Genomic DNA, 17,383 nt, shown 5'->3' on the forward strand with positions numbered 1-17,383 from the left:
TTTTAGTATTTTCTTTGTGAGAACCTTTGGGAGATTTTTAGCAGGGTAACTGTGCCAGTTTTTTGTTACCATTCTTGAGGTAAGAACTGTAATTACGTTGTCAAAATAATATTTAGAGTATTATTTTCAGGGAATAATTGCAGTGGGGTGACAAATATATTATTCTCATCAAATTTTATGTAAACACAGCATGAGTTATTTTAATTGAGCTATTGATGTTGTTTTTGGCCTTTATTCTTTCCTAATCTGTAAAAATAGCATTGGGATTTCTGAGGGGCTTTGTAACTTTTGCAATATTTACATAAAGATCAGTTGATAAGCTGTTTGGAAAAAGCAAACTGTCATTTTACTTGCCTGGAGTTTTTTGGTGTCTAGGGCATCTTTTTGTTTTGTTTTTTGAGACAAGATCTCACCATGTAGTTGAGGCTGGCCTTGAACGTACTATGTAGCCCAGGCTGGCCTCAAACTTGTGGATCCTCCTGCCTCAGCCTCCTGAGTGCTGGCATTACAGGCATGCGCCACTATGCCTGGCATTCTAGGGCATCTTTAAACCTTTTCTTTCCAGAATTGTGTTCTGATTCAGAGCGCCAGTCTTTGTTTGCCTCGTGAATGAATGGGTCTGTTGGCCTTCAGACCAACTAACATTGTTGGCATTTTTTTTGCATGTTAAACTTCACACAGATTTGAGTATTAATATTCTAAAGTACTCAGTAGAAATATTCTTTTATTATATCTTATCTGAAAAAGTTAGCTTTTCTATAATAAACTTTAATATATGCTCATTATAGACTAATTTTTAAAAACTTAGAAAAATAAGAGAGAAGGAAAATAATCATTGTATATACAGGCTGTGAGAAACGCTTTTTTAATTGTCTTTTTCACTATTTGTATAGATGAGTATGAAGGTGTAGATCTCCAGCCCTGTGTTGTTTATTTTTTAGTTTTGAGACAGAGTCTAAGTCTCTAGGTTGCCCAGGCTGGGCTCGAACTTGACTCCTGGCCTTTTTTTTTCTTTTTGTTTTTGAGTTAGAGTCTTGCTGGGTACTCCAGGCTGGCTTGGAACTCACTGTGTAGTCATTGACCTTTTAGCTGGTGTGCATCTCAAGGAGGGGCTGGGGCAGAAGGCTCTCTGTGGTTCAGAAGTGTTTTCAGTGGCATCCCCTCAGCCTTGCCATCTGGGGCCATCTGACTGGCTGTGGGCTCTTCCAATTCACAGGAGGAGGGGATGCGGCCTGTTCCCACATTGTCCCCGAGTGGCAGTGTGGAGTGGTAGGGTGCTTCAGCGGTTCTCATCTCCCCAGCTTCTCCTTGTATTGCAGCTGGATCAGCCCTCGCTCCCGCTCCTGGTCCTGGGGGACCCGACTTGCAGCTGTGCACCTCATACTCTCACTGCTTCACTTCATTCTTTGGGTCTGAGGCTGGGGCTGCTTCTGTAGCCTCAGTCTCTGTGTTGGCCTCAGGGTTGCTCTGTTTAATTCCTGACATTACATTTTCTTTGCTAAAATAACTGGTTTTGTGAACCTGACTTGATCCTGCCTGCTTTAGCTCTGGCTTACTGTTTTCCAGGGCTGTACTTGGTGCTGCTACTCTTGCTCCTGTAGGGTTCCTCCCTCCCAGTCTCTTACTCTGCCAGCGAGGGGGAACAGGAGACAGAAACCACTACATCTCTGGGACAGGGAAGGCTTAATGTAAAGAATAACTGTCGTAGGCTTGGACTGAGGGATTGATTGGCAGGAAGTAAAGAGAAAGTTGATTCCCAGGAATCCCAGGCCTGACCAGTGGCCTCTACCCTGGCTGAGATGGAGTGTCCTCCCTGGGGCTGAGAAGTCGCTGAGAGTGGAGTTGGTGGCTTGCTGGAAGTCCCTGGTCTTGGGCTGGTAACTGGCTGTGGGGCTTCCTGAGGGCGTCGTGGTTGTGCTGCTGGTACTGCACTGCGGGAGCTGGGCTGGAGATGCTGCTTCCTCGGGCCCTGGGCAGAGGAGGGTGCTAGCCTGGCAGGAGCAGACCCTGCTACAGTGCCTGGCAGCACCCCTCCAGTGCTTCCTGTGGTGCTTAGCTGCGGTGACATGGCTTAACGTGCCCACAGATGGCAGTGATGCCTCTGAAGGGGGCTCACCTTTATTGTCATGAAGCAGACAGTAAAGATTTGTTTGGGCTGAAAAGTAATATTAAGGACTGGTGCCCACTCAGAAGTATTTTAAATGCATCCTGTGTAGCAGCTCGTGGAATCTCTTGCATATTAAGGGCTTTAGAGAACCTTTAGTTCCTGTTGCTTTACAGCCTTACCATTTTCTGACTGAGTTGTGCCAGGCGGGTGGGTGTGGAGTTGAACTTTTTCCCATGGGGGTGAGCACCCTCTCATGTGGAGTTTTTGGCCTTTTGGATCTTATTTTATGAATTATTTTTCAGAGTACCTCCTCTCCCCATTTTTCTGTTGACTTGTTGGTCTTTTTAAGTGATGTCTAGGTTGCTCTCTTGATATTTACTGGCATGCGTCCAATAGCAGTTATGTAGTCCTTGTATCTTTTCCTAGTCTACAGCTAGTTTATTTCTGTGTTTATTCTCATCATGGCAAATTTGAGAAGAAAGTTAATGTTACGCGATGTTGCCAATTTTACTATAGTCCAGCTTATAAGTATTTTTAAAAATGGGTGCTATTTTATTTCATCTTGTTTCAAAGTCTTTCTCCAGTGTTTTCTAAAGCTTTTGTCTTTTGCCTTTTGCCTTCTATATTCTAGTCAGTACTTGGAATAGGATTTTTTGTGAGTACAAGGTTGTCTTTTTCCAAGCTGACACCCAGGTGTCCCAGCACTGTTTTTGAAACGACTGTCGTTTGCTTAATGAACCGCTGTCACACCTCTGCCATCGATCATAAATCAGTATATCTTAAAGTCTGGTTTTTGTTGTGTTCTGTTGGTCTGTTTATTCCAGCCTCAGCTCCACACTGTCTTACCTGTGACTGCTGTCATGGGGATGCAAACCTTCTTACCTTATTACTTTTCAACTTAGCTATTATTATCCCTTGCATCTAAACATGAATTTTAGAATCATGTCATCAGATAATACACAAGTGTACCTATGTCCTCTGGTATGTGAAATTATGCACACAGTCATGCACACACATACCTCTTTTGAGACCCAGACCTGGATTGCATTTAATCTCTAGATAAAAACTGAATCCTCTGTGAACCTGGTATAATCCTTCACTTAACTTAATTTTGCTTTAATGTTTCTCAGTTACATTTTGTACTTTCTTCCTTGGTGGTATTATACCTCACTTTTGGTTATATTTTTGGTCCTTTTATAAATGGTGTCTTCTTAGTTTTTTTGTTTGTTCCTGTACACAGAAATGCTATTGATATTTTTAATATGTTGACTTTATGTCTATCAATTTCTATGTTTTCTTATCAATGCAGATAGCTTATACATTTAAAAATATTTTCTGTCTATATTTTTATCTCATCTGAGGGTCAAATGTGACAGTTTAATTTGTTCCTTTTCATTTCTTAGATCTTTCATTTGTCTTGCTGGCTGGGATTTTCAGTACAGTGTTGGCTAGAAATGGTGACACCGTACTTTGGACTCAGTCCCCCAGAAGAGTTCTCTGCCTGCACTTGGCCTTGAATTATACTGTGTGCTGTAAATTAGTGTGTGTGAGTGTGTGGTTGATACCTGTTTTTAGGTTAAAGGAGCCTCCTTGTACTCTTTGGTGGCTGGGAATTTTTTGTTTGTTTTTCTTTATGACTGGGTGTTGAATTTTATCAACTATATTTTCTGCAGTGTTTGTGATGGTTATAAGATTTTAGTCCTTCATACAGAGTTAATGTGGTCAGTTGTATATTTTGATTTTCTAGTGTTAAAGCAACTTCCAGTGCAGGTATAAATTTGACATGGTTGTGTCTGGTATTACTGCATTTATTTTCTAAATAGGTTGTTTAGCTTCATAAAACTGGTTTAGGAGTCTACTCTTGTTTTGTTCTCTGGAGCTATGTAAGGTTGGAGTGAATATGAACTTCCACCATGAATATGAACTGGCCAGTGTGGCCATCTGGGTTAATGTTTTCTTTGTGAAAGCTTTTGACTGTGGATTCAGCTTTCCTAGTGGGTTCAGGACTCTTCAGTCTTTCTCTGAACATTTCATAGAATGCTTTAGTCAGTTTTTGTTAATTGTACTCTAGGATTTTGTGAATTCCTTCTTATCTGCATGGGTTATTTAGAAGTATATCTCTGGACTTTTAAATGTATGGGTTTTCTGATTATTTGGGGATGTATGTCTAGCATAATTGCTATTGCAAAGTCGATCCTTTAAAATTTGTTTAGAGTTGTGTTGTGCTCTGTTATGTAGTGAAATGTTTTATGGCTTGCTATATGGCCTTGAGAAGACTTGGTGGTCTGCAAGGTTTTGTTGTTCCTGTTAAATTTTCTTTTTTTTTCATTAGATTCACATATAATTACCAAATGGAGCTTCTGATAAGGCCGAGATAACATTTTTGGCTTTGATAGCTCATTTCTTTCTAGTGCAGAATAATATTCTGTTGTCTACATGTGCCACAGATGATTTAACCATTCACCTGCTGGAGGACATCTTGCTATTCCAGGTTTTTGCACTTAGGAATAAAGCTGTGCACATCATGTGCAGCATTTTCAGTGGACATACATTTTCAGCTCCTTGGGTAAGTTCCTAGGAGCACAATTGCAGGATCACATGGTAGAATATGTTTAGATTGGAAAGAAGTTGCCAAGCTGCTTTGCAAAGTGGCTGCACCGTGCTGCATTCCCCTTTGGCAGTGACTGAGACCTCCTATGCTTCCACACCCTGGCAGGCCCTGTGACATCCCTGCTCTGGGTTTTGGGCTGGTGTTCTGCAGCTTTATTTTCCTGCTTATAGTTGCTAAGAAAGGTTTGTCAATTGGTTTCTTTCCTCTTTTGCTTTTGTTAGTTTTTCTTCTCTCTGTATTGGAGATGATATTATCAGGCATATTCAGTTTAAAATTGTTATATCTTATCTGGTAAGTTAAGTCATAGTCTAATTACTTAAAAACTCTGATAGTGCTTTTTGCCTTAAGTTTTATTATGTCTTGTTTTAAGAGATCAGTGACTTCTTTATTTAGCTGTTATTTGTCTGCTATATCTTTTTACCACTCTTTAACTTGCTATAGTTTTATAACCTTATGTTTTGAATATGTCTATTTTAATTTTTTTCTTTTTTGGGAGTGTTTTTGAGACAGGATTTCTCTGTGTAGTCCAGACTGACCTTGAACTTTCTAGGTAGCATAGGCTGGCCTCCAACTCATTATCCTGCCTCAGCCCCCTGAATATATGTCTGTTTTAAATAGCATGTAGTTAGAGTTTTAAAAATCTACTCTAAGCATAGCCGTCTTTTAATTAGAGCTCATATTCAGGATATTGAATGTAATTATAGGTGTATTTATGTTTACATTTCTAGTATTTTTAAAGAAGTTAATCAGTTTTGTTTAGAATATATGGCTTTGATGAGGCATTATTAATGTCATGCCTAAAGTTTCACTGTGGAGAGAGACCTTTGTATTTAAAAGAAGCAAACAGAAGCTTGTACTTAGTAACATGAGGCTTGCGCCTAATTCATGGGTACTTATTCGTGTGTTTAGTGAGAGATCTTTCTGTTTTACTTTTCCACATTCCCAGCTTTCCGCTGTGGCCTGCAGTTCTTGGGCAACATCGCCTCACGCAATGAAGACTCCCAGTCTATTGTTTGGGTGCACGCTTTCCCAGAACTCTTCATGTGAGTACATGGATAGGAATTTTTCTAACTCCTGAAAAGACTGTGGTTGCATCATTCCTTTATATGAAGGTAAAAGCCCTGCAAAACTAACTTGTGGTAATGGGATTCAGCATCTGTCCTTGGCAGGTGTTGGGGACGGGTGGCAGCCGGGAGAGTGCTGGGTACTGGCTGTGTTCTCCCTCGATCAGGTTTGTGGCTGCAAGTTTGCTGAGCTGTAGGCATACTTAAGCTGTATGACCTGGACTGTATGTCTGTGTCCTTTTCAGGAAATAAGTCATAAAGTAAGTAGCATTGCTAAGGACACCAGAATTTAACATAAAACATTAAACTATGGGCAATGAATTAATCCTTTATTTACCTACTCAGTATTTATATGCGTTGCGCAATGCTATATGTTTTGATAGGTATGGAGAACTGTAAGGTGTAAATTACCAATTTGTCCATTTAAGGTATGGATAATCAGTTTGTCTCTTAGGTTAGAAGTGGGTAACCAATCTTTATCAGTGTTAGACGGGGTAACTAGTCTATCAGTGTAAAATGATATGGGTAACTAGTTCACTTTCAGTGTGAGAAGTGGATAACCAGTCCACTGTTGGTGTAAGAAATGGGTAAGTGGCCTGTTTTTCAGTGTGAGAAGTGGATTTTTTGTCCATTTATCTAGATTCGATTCTGCACCTTTTCCCGGTGATATAGTATGTTTTAAAATTAGCCCTGTTGTTGATAAACAATTGAGCGTGAGGATCAAAGGTAAGCAGATGATGGAGGCTGGCTTGGCAGTGGGAAAGGTACTGCCTGGGGGTGGAAGGCTGAGCTTCTGATCTGGGCCCTGGTGCCCACGAATGGGGTGACGTTGATGGTGGCACCATGTAAGCAGCAGAGCAGCAGCTATTGTAGCACCCCAGTCCTTCCTGCAGCTGTGTGGGTGAGGGGACTGTCCCTTTGTGGATAGATTGAGGGCCCTGAAGCTATTGCTGGTACGCGGCAATGAACCCAGCCCGCTATCTGGACCCACAGCTTCCCTGTTCATGATATAAGCATCAAGCTGCTGCAGGTCTGTGCTGCCTCCCTGCTGGTGTGGGTTTCCTGGGTGCATCTGTGACATATTGATTTAGGAGCACACAAACTCTAATGCACTTCAGCTCACTGAGTCCTTTCTCAAATTCTTGCATGTAATTAGATTTGAAGGTGTTCACGTATGTCTGTTATTGTGTGAGCAATAATAATTGAACTTAGGCGGAAGGAGAGAGTGATGAGATTGAAGCTACAGGGAATACACGTTACTTTTTTTTTTTAGAATTCCTTTCTTTAAAATATTTTTTCGTTCCTCACATCTGCCGTGGTTTGAGCTATATGACCAGAATACAGTGGAAGCTTAGATATACTCATTATTCTATAAGAGTCCATGCTTTGGTAAGGAAGGAACAAGAAAGTACACTATAGTGTCAGAAGTAATATAAGGAGGATAAACCCAGGTATAGTAGAAAAAAGAGAATAGAAAAGGAGAGGCCCTTGAGCAGAGATACGTTAACAGTTTATACTGTATTTTATATTGTCTTATTTTTCCTCACCGAAGCCCTGTGAGACAGTTGGAGAAAGTCTTTTATTTTTATAACAAAACATACTGCAAAGTTATATGATTTCACTGTGTGCATTTATGGGACAGAGTAAAGTTTGAAGCCCAGTTTTGGTAGGTACTGGCTTCATGTCATTGAGTAAGTGAAGTTAATAGATTGTTTAATTGTGATCTGTGGATGATACCTTCCTCAGAAGAGTATTGTGGAGCTTAAATGAAAAAGCCATGATATATTGACAGTTGGTAAATGAGCCGCTGTCGTATGGTCATGTAGCTGGCAGGTAGGTGAGCAGGAATTACACTGAGATGCTTGATCCCAAGTTCTGTCCCGTGCCACTATACCGTACCGTCTGTTCTCCAGACGCGCTGTCCCTCATGACAACTGACGGTGCTTATGGTCTTTGAGGTATCATTTTTTGCCCAAGAGTTTTTCCTTTCCTTCTTTCCTTCCCTCCTCTTAGTGCTGGGAATTGAACCCTGGGCTTTGTATATGCTAGGCAAATGTTCTACCCCTGAGCATACTGAGCCCAGCCATTGTCAGGTCCCTCCCCGCGCCCCCGCTGGTATCGGGAATCGAACTCAGGACCTTGGGCTTGCCAGGAAGGCACTCTGCCACTGAGCTAAACCCACATCCCCATTGTTGGTTTTTCTAACAAGAAGAAGGACCATAATGTTTTATACATGTGATCATTTTTATTTTTAATCAAATGTTACTTGCTTCTTTATTGAGTCCTATGTCAACAGCAACTTTTGTGACTTAATTTTACTTTTGCTATTTTACAGTGAAGTACTTGTTTCAAAGAATTATAAATCTTTATCAGATCTTTGAAAATATCAGTGTATGTCTGAATATCAGTAATCCTTACAAATATTCAGTACTCAGTAATCCTTAAAAATATCAGTATTGAAAAAAAAATCAGTACCAAATTTGCTAATGGGGTCACTGTTATTTATGTGTTATAATCCTCTCTTATGTCACTGAATTAAACTAAAAATCTTATTTCTTTGTTTGGAAGGTCTTGCTTAAATCATCCAGACAAAAAAATTGTTGCTTACTGCTCAATGATCTTGTTTACATCTCTTAATCGTGAAAGAATGAAGGAACTGGAAGAAAACCTTAACATTGCGATTAACGTCATAGAAGCTCACCAAAAGCAGCCAGAATCAGAATGGCCGTAAGTATCTTGCTAGAAATTTGATTGCTCGATGTCATCCTGACTGATCACCTTCCTTGTAGAAGTTTTAAGTAAAAATTTGAATTATGAGAATTAAACCATAAGTTAACACTTAACATGTGGCCAATAAAATTAGAACAAGTTTTGAGTAGATGCTGAGGAATCTGTGAAAGGGGTGAAGTAAAGCTTGGCTTGGGGCTTAAAGGCTAAGGAGGTTGTGTATGGTGTGTGGAGGGGAAGGACACTCTTGGTGTGCAAAAGCAAAGAATGCAGATGCCTCCGTGATGCTACACTGTGGCCATAGTAGATGATTCCTTAGGGCCTGAGCCCAGTCTGTGCCTGGCGCTGCTGGTCACATTGCTCCCCACACAGAATGCATCATTTTTTCCTGGTTGCTTTGAAGATTTTTGTTTTCTCAAAAGTTGGTAGTGTTATCTTGGCGTGGATTTGTTTGGGTTTGTTCTTTCTGGGGTTCCCCCAGCTTCTTGAATCTATAGCTTTTGTCTTTCGTGCAGTTTGGGGAGTTTCCAGCCATTATTTGTTTGAATACTTCTTCACCCCTATGTTCTTTCCTCCTGGGATTCCATGTCAGGCACAGAAGCCAAGAGGGAGGCCACATTTCTGTGACCAGTAAAGCTGTGAGTTACAGCAGCCACTTGTGGCTTTAGAATTTGTTCTTTAAGGGGACAGAGACAAGCAGCAAAGGGATTGGCTCTCCACCATCCCGATCCCTTAAATCAGAAGGGACTGCGTGATTGGCACCTGAAATGTGAGATGCCCTATTGTGGAGAAGCTGCCTGGTGACTGCACAAAGTGGTTCTATTTCCTGAGAGGGCTGGGGTGGAAACGCCTGTTTCATCAGAGCAGTAACGCTTGAGAATCAGCCTCCAGACAGTCTGCCTGAGGGGATAGCACACCATGGAGCTGCACCTCCACACTGTCCTGTCGGGAGCAGCGCAGGCTTTGCTGAGACTCTCCCTTCTCTTCTCTATAGGCATTCACACCTGTACATTTCCTTATAAAAACTTCTTTAGCATCCTGCAATTAAGTATCTGATAAGTTTCACTTCTCTCAAATTGTATCCCACTTTCCCTTATGGTTTCTTAAATCCATTGGTTTTTTTAGGAGTTTGTCTAATTTCCACAAAACTGTGTGTTTCCTACATTTCCTTTTATTATGGATTTCTGATTTCAGTCCACTGTGGTTGTAGAACACTATATGATTTCTTATGTTTTAAATAGTAGTGAAGTTGCTTTATGGTTCACCATCTGGCATGCCAGGGGGAACAGTTCATGTACCTTCAGAAATGTTGTATTCTATGGTAGAATGCTCTATAGACCTTCTAAGTCTAGTTGGTTTACAGTGTTCAAATGTTCATTTTCCTTGTTGGTCTTCTGTCTAGTTCTGTTGATTTTTTTAAAAATGCGGTGGAGTTCTGGTCAGTTAGGGAGTAAATTATTCTCGTTTTCTCCTTTTAGTTACTTCAGTTTCTGATTTCATTGTTTTCAGGCTTTGTTGTTAAGTACATATAAGTGTATGACTGCTATGTTCTCTTGAAGAATTGACCTTTTCTTATTATGAAATTCACCAAAATTTTGTTGACATTTTAGTAGTCTTCTCCTGTTTACTTAAAATCTGTTTTTGTGGCATGTTCCTCACTGCGGTGAGTGTGCAGGTGCCTCAAGCCTTGAGTTGCCACCAGTCGCGCTTGCATTCGTAGGTAAGGTTTGAACCTTTTCAGTCTTGGTCTCTTTAGGTGCAAACTGTTATCATTCTGAACATTTCTGAATTGAAAATAATTTATTTTTCTGGAAATTCATTTGTATTTTAATTACCATGTACAAACAGACAAACCAAAGTTGGACTGTGAAATATGTATTACAGTGTATTCGACTTAGGAAACTTCTCTCAGTGTCAGATGTAAGAAGGTGGGACGAATCATTACAGTCAGTTTACTCAGAAAAATTTTCTGTTGCTCAATTCTGTTTTATTTGGTAAGTACCAACTGTTTGTGAGACTAAGCTCCCTGAAGGCAAGATTCATGTTGCTCATTACTGGACCCTAACGTGGTACCTGACAGCGTAAGCATCGTGCCATGGTTCCCCTGGGTCTTAGGATGATCCATGTCACGTGTGCACAAAGGGGAGTTTATTGGTTCATACAACCACATAGTCCTGGGGGTCTTTCAGTTTAGGCATAGTCAGGAGCTAGCACATCACAGTGTTCTGTCTCCTTCTCTTGTCTGCTGGGTTTGTTCTCAGGCATGTTTTCTGCCTTCTTTGCTGGCTCTGTACCTACTCATAGTTGGCATGGCCTGAGACTGGCCCTCAGACCACTGTCCTCTATCATGACTCATTGCCTCGGTGACTTCATCTTGTACCACAGCTTGAACTTTATGGTTCACCATCTGATTTCCAAGTTTATGTTTCAGATCTTGGTGTTTTGCCAGGATTCCAGATTTGCACACTCTTGCCTCCTGTGTGCTTCTAATTGGCTTCTCAAGCTTCTCAAGGCTACCACTGCGCTTTGGCTTCCCTGCCCTTAATACCTGCTGTAGTTCCACCTGTCTATATTGTTTCTGAATATGGTGCCACCAATTACCCCTCGCTGAGTCCTGGATCTGCTCAGCTCAGAGCCCATGAGTCCCTCCTGGTTCTTTTCCTCTAGCGCCTTAGACTCGCCAGCTGTGTCTCAAAAGTGCCTGGCTTCCCTGCTTCACACCTCCTCTGCTGGGTCAGTGTAGACAGACTGCTGCTGGTCCCTGCTCACTGATCTGGCTCTCCTCTGTCCTCCTGATTGGTACACAGTAGCCAGAGTGACCTTGTGACAACTTCTTAGCTCTTGTCACTCCCCTTGTCTTCCCAGGACCTGGGAGCAAGGTCACATGTTGGCTCCTGGCTGACCTTGTCCTCTCATTTCTTATGACTCACTGTCTTGCGAGTTAGTTCCAGCTGGCCTTATTCTTTTTGAATATTCTTCGGAGTCTTTATACCTGCTGCTCCTGCTGCTCGATTATGGTTCTTTAAACCCTTGTGTAGCTAGATCCCCCAGGTCTCTACCCAGGTATTATTTCTTCCAAGAGACCTTTCTGGCACTTCACATTAAATAATTAATGCTGTATGTAATTTGTATACCGCCCCCCCCAAATCTGTATTCTTTTCTGCTCTTTATTTTGCTTCATGGCCCTCACCACTATAGAAAATAAAATATTCATTTGTTTCTTTGTTGGTTACTTTTTTGTTGCTAGAATGTAGGACCAACCTCCCAAGCCCTGGAGTTGTCCTGATGGTCACTCTATCCAGGTCACTGAGAACAAGCATTGGCAAACTACCACCATGGTCCAAGTCCAGCCCACTGCTTGTCTCCATAAATAAAGTTTTGTTGGAACACAGCCGAGCTGAGGAATGTATGTTGCCAGGGGCTGCTTTCCTTTTGCAGTGCTAGAGCAGAGTAGTTGTGACAGAGACTGTTTGGCCTGAAAATCTCAAAATACTATCTAGGCCTTTACTGGAAAAGGTTGCCAACTCCCAACATAGAACAGTTCTTGACACAGAGTGTTTGTTGAATGAATCAGGTGGTTGGTTGTGTCCTGGCCTACAGTGGCTTCAGGCTTCTCTGGTTCTCAGTGCTTTTGGACAGATACCCTAAAGGGTCTGTATCAGGGTTTTCTAGAACTAGATTCAGGATCTTTACCTAACATCAGAAACCTATTCTTGAAAGTCAGGCATTCTGTGCAGAATGTGACTCGGACTTACTTCCTTTTAAAAAATGAAATTATAAAAATTACAGAATTATAAAATCTTACTGTCTACCCAGTCCTATTCAAATTCTTAAATACCAAACTGGAATACTACTCAGCATCAGAAAGGAACAAACTATTGGTATAAACACTAATTTGGGAAAAACCTCTGACACTTGTTCATTTCTATAATTTTTCAAGAATGTTATATCAGACTTAGACTATATCTTTCTTTTTTAAAAAGGAACTTACAGAAATTATAAAATCTTACTATCTACCCAGACCTATTCAAATTCTTACAATAAAACCAAAACTGGACTACTACTCAGCATCAGAAAGAACTATTGGTATAAATAGTATGCTGAATGAAAAAGAAAAAAAAACTAATCTCAAAAGCTTAAGTGGTGTATTATTCCATTTAAATAATATTCTTGAAATGAAAAGAAAATTATAGAAATGAATAGGTATCAGAGGTTGAGGAGGGATATTTGAGATATGGCTGTAAAAGGACCTCATAGGGAGTTCCTGGCTATGTACCTTATCTGTGATTGTGAATTTTTAAACCCACCCATGTGAGAAAACCACCTACAGCCACACACACACACACACACACACACACACACACACACACACAAACATACACACACACACTGTATAAGGTAATGTGAATGGGGTCTTTGGATTGTATCAGTGTCAGTGTTTGGGCTGTGATGTGCTATACTGTTACAAGCCCTTACCCTTTGGGAAACTGGGTAAATGGTACACTGGATTAGTTCTTAAAACTACATATGAATGTACATTTACCTCAAAAAACAAGTGTTTAATTAAAAAGATGTAGTCCAAACCTAGTAAAACGCATTGGCAGGTAATACACTACCATGTCAGGATGTGCGCTGCTTAAAACATTTCTTTCTGATCAACACAGAATTAATGTGGTCACCAGCAGGCAATTGCCTGTATGCAAGAAATCTTGTCATGCCACCAGAAGTGCTTTGCACAATCTGCACAATCCTGACATTCTTCCAATTGAATGTGGAATGCAACTTGTGCGTTTTTAAAAGATGATGGTGCACATCTTATTTTTGAAATGTCATATGGGATACTTTGGGATCTAAATAAAATTCTTCCCACATGAACACTGGCTAGCAAATGTATTGAGATGTTTGGGAATTACCCACAGGCCAAGCAGTCATAGACTGAAATAAAAAACTGTTAGCCAAAATAAGCCTTTTCTCTTTGTGTAGATGATTTTAGGTATTTGTGTCCATGGGAAGGTGATTCACACACCGTTCGGGCAACAGTGCTATTGTTGTTGTGATCCAGTGCCTCCCCGCTTTGTCTTTGCAGTATGCCCTCCACCCTCCCTAGTGCATCCATGGGAGAACCTTTCCTTCAATTTTTACTTCTTCATTCCCATACATGGCACTTATCCATCCTTCATTGTGTTCTCAGTTCACTGTTAAAGTTCTTAAGGATTTTGTAAACATGTTGATCAGATCACATTTGTCAACTGTTTGTTAGTTTTCTTTAAGAAAAAATTTTCCAAAGTACTTTTATTCCTGCAACCTGACCTTTTCTGTTGCCCATTGTCTGAAAACAGTTTCATATATTCTTTTGTTTTTATGTTATTTAAAGTAAGAGGGTAAATTGTTATTCTTTTCTGCCCAGAAATAAAAGTAATAGTTAGAAATTTTAAACAGCTGCTTTCAGCCTGGGGCAGAAGGTGTAGACAGACACAGTGTGGAAGCGGACCATCTTGGCAAGACTGCAGCATGGAGTCACTGTGACTTCGGCATCTCCAACTGCTACTTTCTGTGCACTGTAGCTTAAGAAGAAGTGGTTTATTTGGCTCATGGTTTCCATGGCTGGCTGGCTCTAAGGCAGAAACTGCATAGTGGAGGGGCCTGGCGGAGGACAGCTGCTCAACTCATGGCAGCAGAAAGCAGAGAGAGAAAACAGGTGCTTGGGACAAGAATACACCCTTCCAGGTCGCATCCTCCACGAACTCACCAATGGATTAATCCACCTGTGGGTGTGGAACTCTCGTGATTCAGTCACCTTCCCAGAGTCCCACTTCTGAACAAGTGAGACTTTTGGGGGACATTTTAGATTTGAACTTTAATGCCTGATAATATTCGATTGCTCATAGTTCTTTGGACACACTGTTGTTCTTTCCTTTATGCTGTTTTCAGAATTCTTTTGTTCCCCTCCAGCATAAATGCTCTCCCCTCAGAGTCTCCCCAAGGATTCACAAAACTTCTCTTTTGGCTCCTTCATCCCGTGCCCCAGTTCTGTCCTTCACCCTTTCTTCCCAGCCTGCTGTGAGATACACTTTGCTGTTTCTCTAATCTGCGATGTGTGTCTACATGGTGCGCTCACACATTCTTCTGTGGTTATCTACTTATGGGCATTTCTCCAGTGTTTAGAGAGTATTTTTGGAACTAAGGCTTGTGATCTAGCCCCTAACATAGTGTTTGGAATATTGTGTTTTTGAGTGAATACTCTTCTGGGAAAGTGTTCTGAGTTCCAAGTAGGTACGCTATGAATGAGCTTGAAGATCCCACCTTTGTTTTTGAACCTGGCTTGTAATGCATAAACTCTTGTTATTGCCACTTGTTGACCTACCTAAATGAACATGAATGCTGATTGAAAAGTTTGAATATTATCTATTATTATTAGAAATGTTTTACATCAGAGTATTGATCAGCCATTTTAAAGGTTGTTGAAGAAATAGAATAGCTGTTTAGATCTTACTTTGGTTTTGTTTTGTGGTCCTGAGGATTGAACCCTGGTCCGTGTGAATGTTAGGCAAGCACTCTAGCACCAAGCTACACCCTAACCCTAGATTTTGCTTTTATATGGTAGTTAATGTGTTTCATTTGGTTATCATACTGAAAGATATATTTTGTTTGCTAGCTAGTGATTAAACTATGTGTTAGTATATTGAATACTTTACATTTAACTTTCATTACTCTAACCTTGGTTTTAATAAACAGTGTATTCCTTAGTTCTTAAATCTTTCCCTCAGATGCCCTCTGGTAAATACAGTTCAGAATTAATAATACTACTCACTCTTTTAGATGTCACAGTGGTACTTTGAAGAAATATGCCTCATAATCTTTGCCTTGGGGCTTTCATAGTTGATCTCTTTGAGTTCAGATGAGCACATTGGTTGACAATGAGGATGTTTTCTTGGTAACTTGAGAACTCTTAAAAAGAGTGGAAAGTAAAGCCTAGGGTTCATTACTGTGTTGTTGGCTTATGTTTAAATGAAAGTATAACACGTCCATTTCTCTGCCTGATTTTACAGCATTAAACTTTTGACTAAAACAAGGTAATACGTTTTCTGTCTATACCTGAACTTACAGGTAAATTTCATATTACTGTTTATAGTGATTCTTCTTTTTAAATTTAGATAACAGCTATAGTAGGCTCTTTCTTACAGTACAGTCAATTTGGATTATCTCAGTAAAATTTTCATTTGGAAAAAGGACTTTGTCCTTTTAGGCAATAGTAGAAAAATATTACGTGAACCTCCTAAAATACTTAAGATTATAGCAAAATAGAAAGTTCAGTGAAAGGAATTACTCAAGGAAGTGCGGTTCTGTGAGCTATACCTACAAAGTAGCTAAGATCTTATCTGTCTTACATTTCTAGTAACTAAACATCCCTGTTTTCCTTCTAGGTTCCTGATTATTACAGACCACTTTCTGAAAAATCCGGAATTGGTGCAAGCCATGTACGCCAAACTGAGCCATCAGGAAAGGTAACCCTGAGCCAGTGTGGTTTTGTGTATTTCACATTCAATACAGAGCATCCTGCAGCCCAGCTGAAGAGCTGTGTGGTTTCATGCTTGGCACAGACTCTAAGTGCATGTTGCCGTGTTGGTGCTGGTTTCAAAGTGGTTGGCTAACATTACAGCTCAGCCACAACAGGCAGTGATTTACGTAGGGCAGCAGAATTTGGGCTGGTGCCTTTATGCAGTAGAGGCATATTTAACAACAACAACAAAACACTTTAAGAACAAAATGTTTTGCTTGTGCCTGCCTGCCTGCCTGCCTGCCTTCCTTCCTTCCTTCCTTCCTTCTTTCCATGCTAAGGATTGAACCCAGGGCCTTGTGCATGCAAAGCAAGAACTCTGCCACTGAGCCACATCCCCAGCCTACCTTGTTTTTATAATAGCAACTTATGCAAGTATATATTACGGTTATATATTTGAGCTTTACTCATTTATTCACATCACTGGTGTAATCTGAGATAGCCTGTGTTAGTTTTGTAGTTTTCTAATAGTTAATGCAGACAGAAAGAAAATAATACATGCGCACGATCCTGAAGCTGTTGTAGTAGGAAGTGCTGAGACCTTAGTTCGTGACTTGCTGAGATAGTAATTCTTTATGTACTCTTGTCAGGTTTTTCCACCATGATTGGATTCAGTTTCTTGATCTGTTAGCTAAAAGAATTGAGTAAAATAATTTGCAGTACCCTTTCCATCCCAGTAGCCTGTGTTGTTTTGTAATCTTACTAGAAATGTTGCCTTAGGGGATGAAGTTTATCCAGAAATCACAGATCTAATGATCAAAAAGTTAAGTATTTTACAAGCTTTTGATTTTAGTCCCAAGTTTTATAATTGCAATAGTTTTGGAATTCTTAGTATGCATTTAGATTCCTTTTTTTTTTTTTTGGTACCGGGAATCGAACTTAGGATGTTGCGCTTGCCAGGCAGGTGCTTATGCTACTGAGCCATATCCCCAGCCCGCATTTAGATTCTGACAATTAAGCTTTATACATTCCTTCATAGGTTTTTGTTAAGTAGTTTTTTTTTTTCCTTCTTTAATGACTTTCAACAGAAAGGAAAAGTTCATGCTTTTAAAGTCAGTTTAAATATTAGATTTATAAATCCAGAGCTCCACTCCCACTTCCACCATATTCACAAGAATTACTGTATTGTTTTGGCCTAAAATAATCTGATGTGCAGCACTAAACATTACTAATTGCTTTGCAGTAAGGAGCACCTGAATATAAGGGGCATGTGTAACTTCATTACAATTTGATATTCAGATTGATATATATTCTCCCATGTTCCTACCAAGTGATATTACTTATTTATTTATTTTTACTTTTTATTTTATTTTATT

General features: G+C 40.2%; 1 protein-coding gene across 1 annotated transcript in view; it reads left to right on the forward strand.

Moving 5' to 3' along the window:
* The window catches only part of Atxn10 (ataxin 10), a gene marked incomplete in the record, with an annotated part of 147,965 nt that overhangs the window by 34,982 nt on the left and 95,600 nt on the right, over positions 1–17,383 (forward strand). The window contains 3 exon segments of the mRNA XM_013511506.1: positions 5,665–5,761; positions 8,351–8,509; positions 15,934–16,014. Of these exon segments, the coding sequence (XP_013366960.1) occupies positions 5,665–5,761; positions 8,351–8,509; positions 15,934–16,014 (337 nt within the window).

The sequence above is a fragment of the Chinchilla lanigera genome, unplaced genomic scaffold (assembly GCF_000276665.1).
Source record: "Chinchilla lanigera isolate Chin_1 unplaced genomic scaffold, ChiLan1.0 scaffold00012, whole genome shotgun sequence".
In the NCBI taxonomy this organism is placed as follows: domain Eukaryota; kingdom Metazoa; phylum Chordata; class Mammalia; order Rodentia; family Chinchillidae; genus Chinchilla; species Chinchilla lanigera.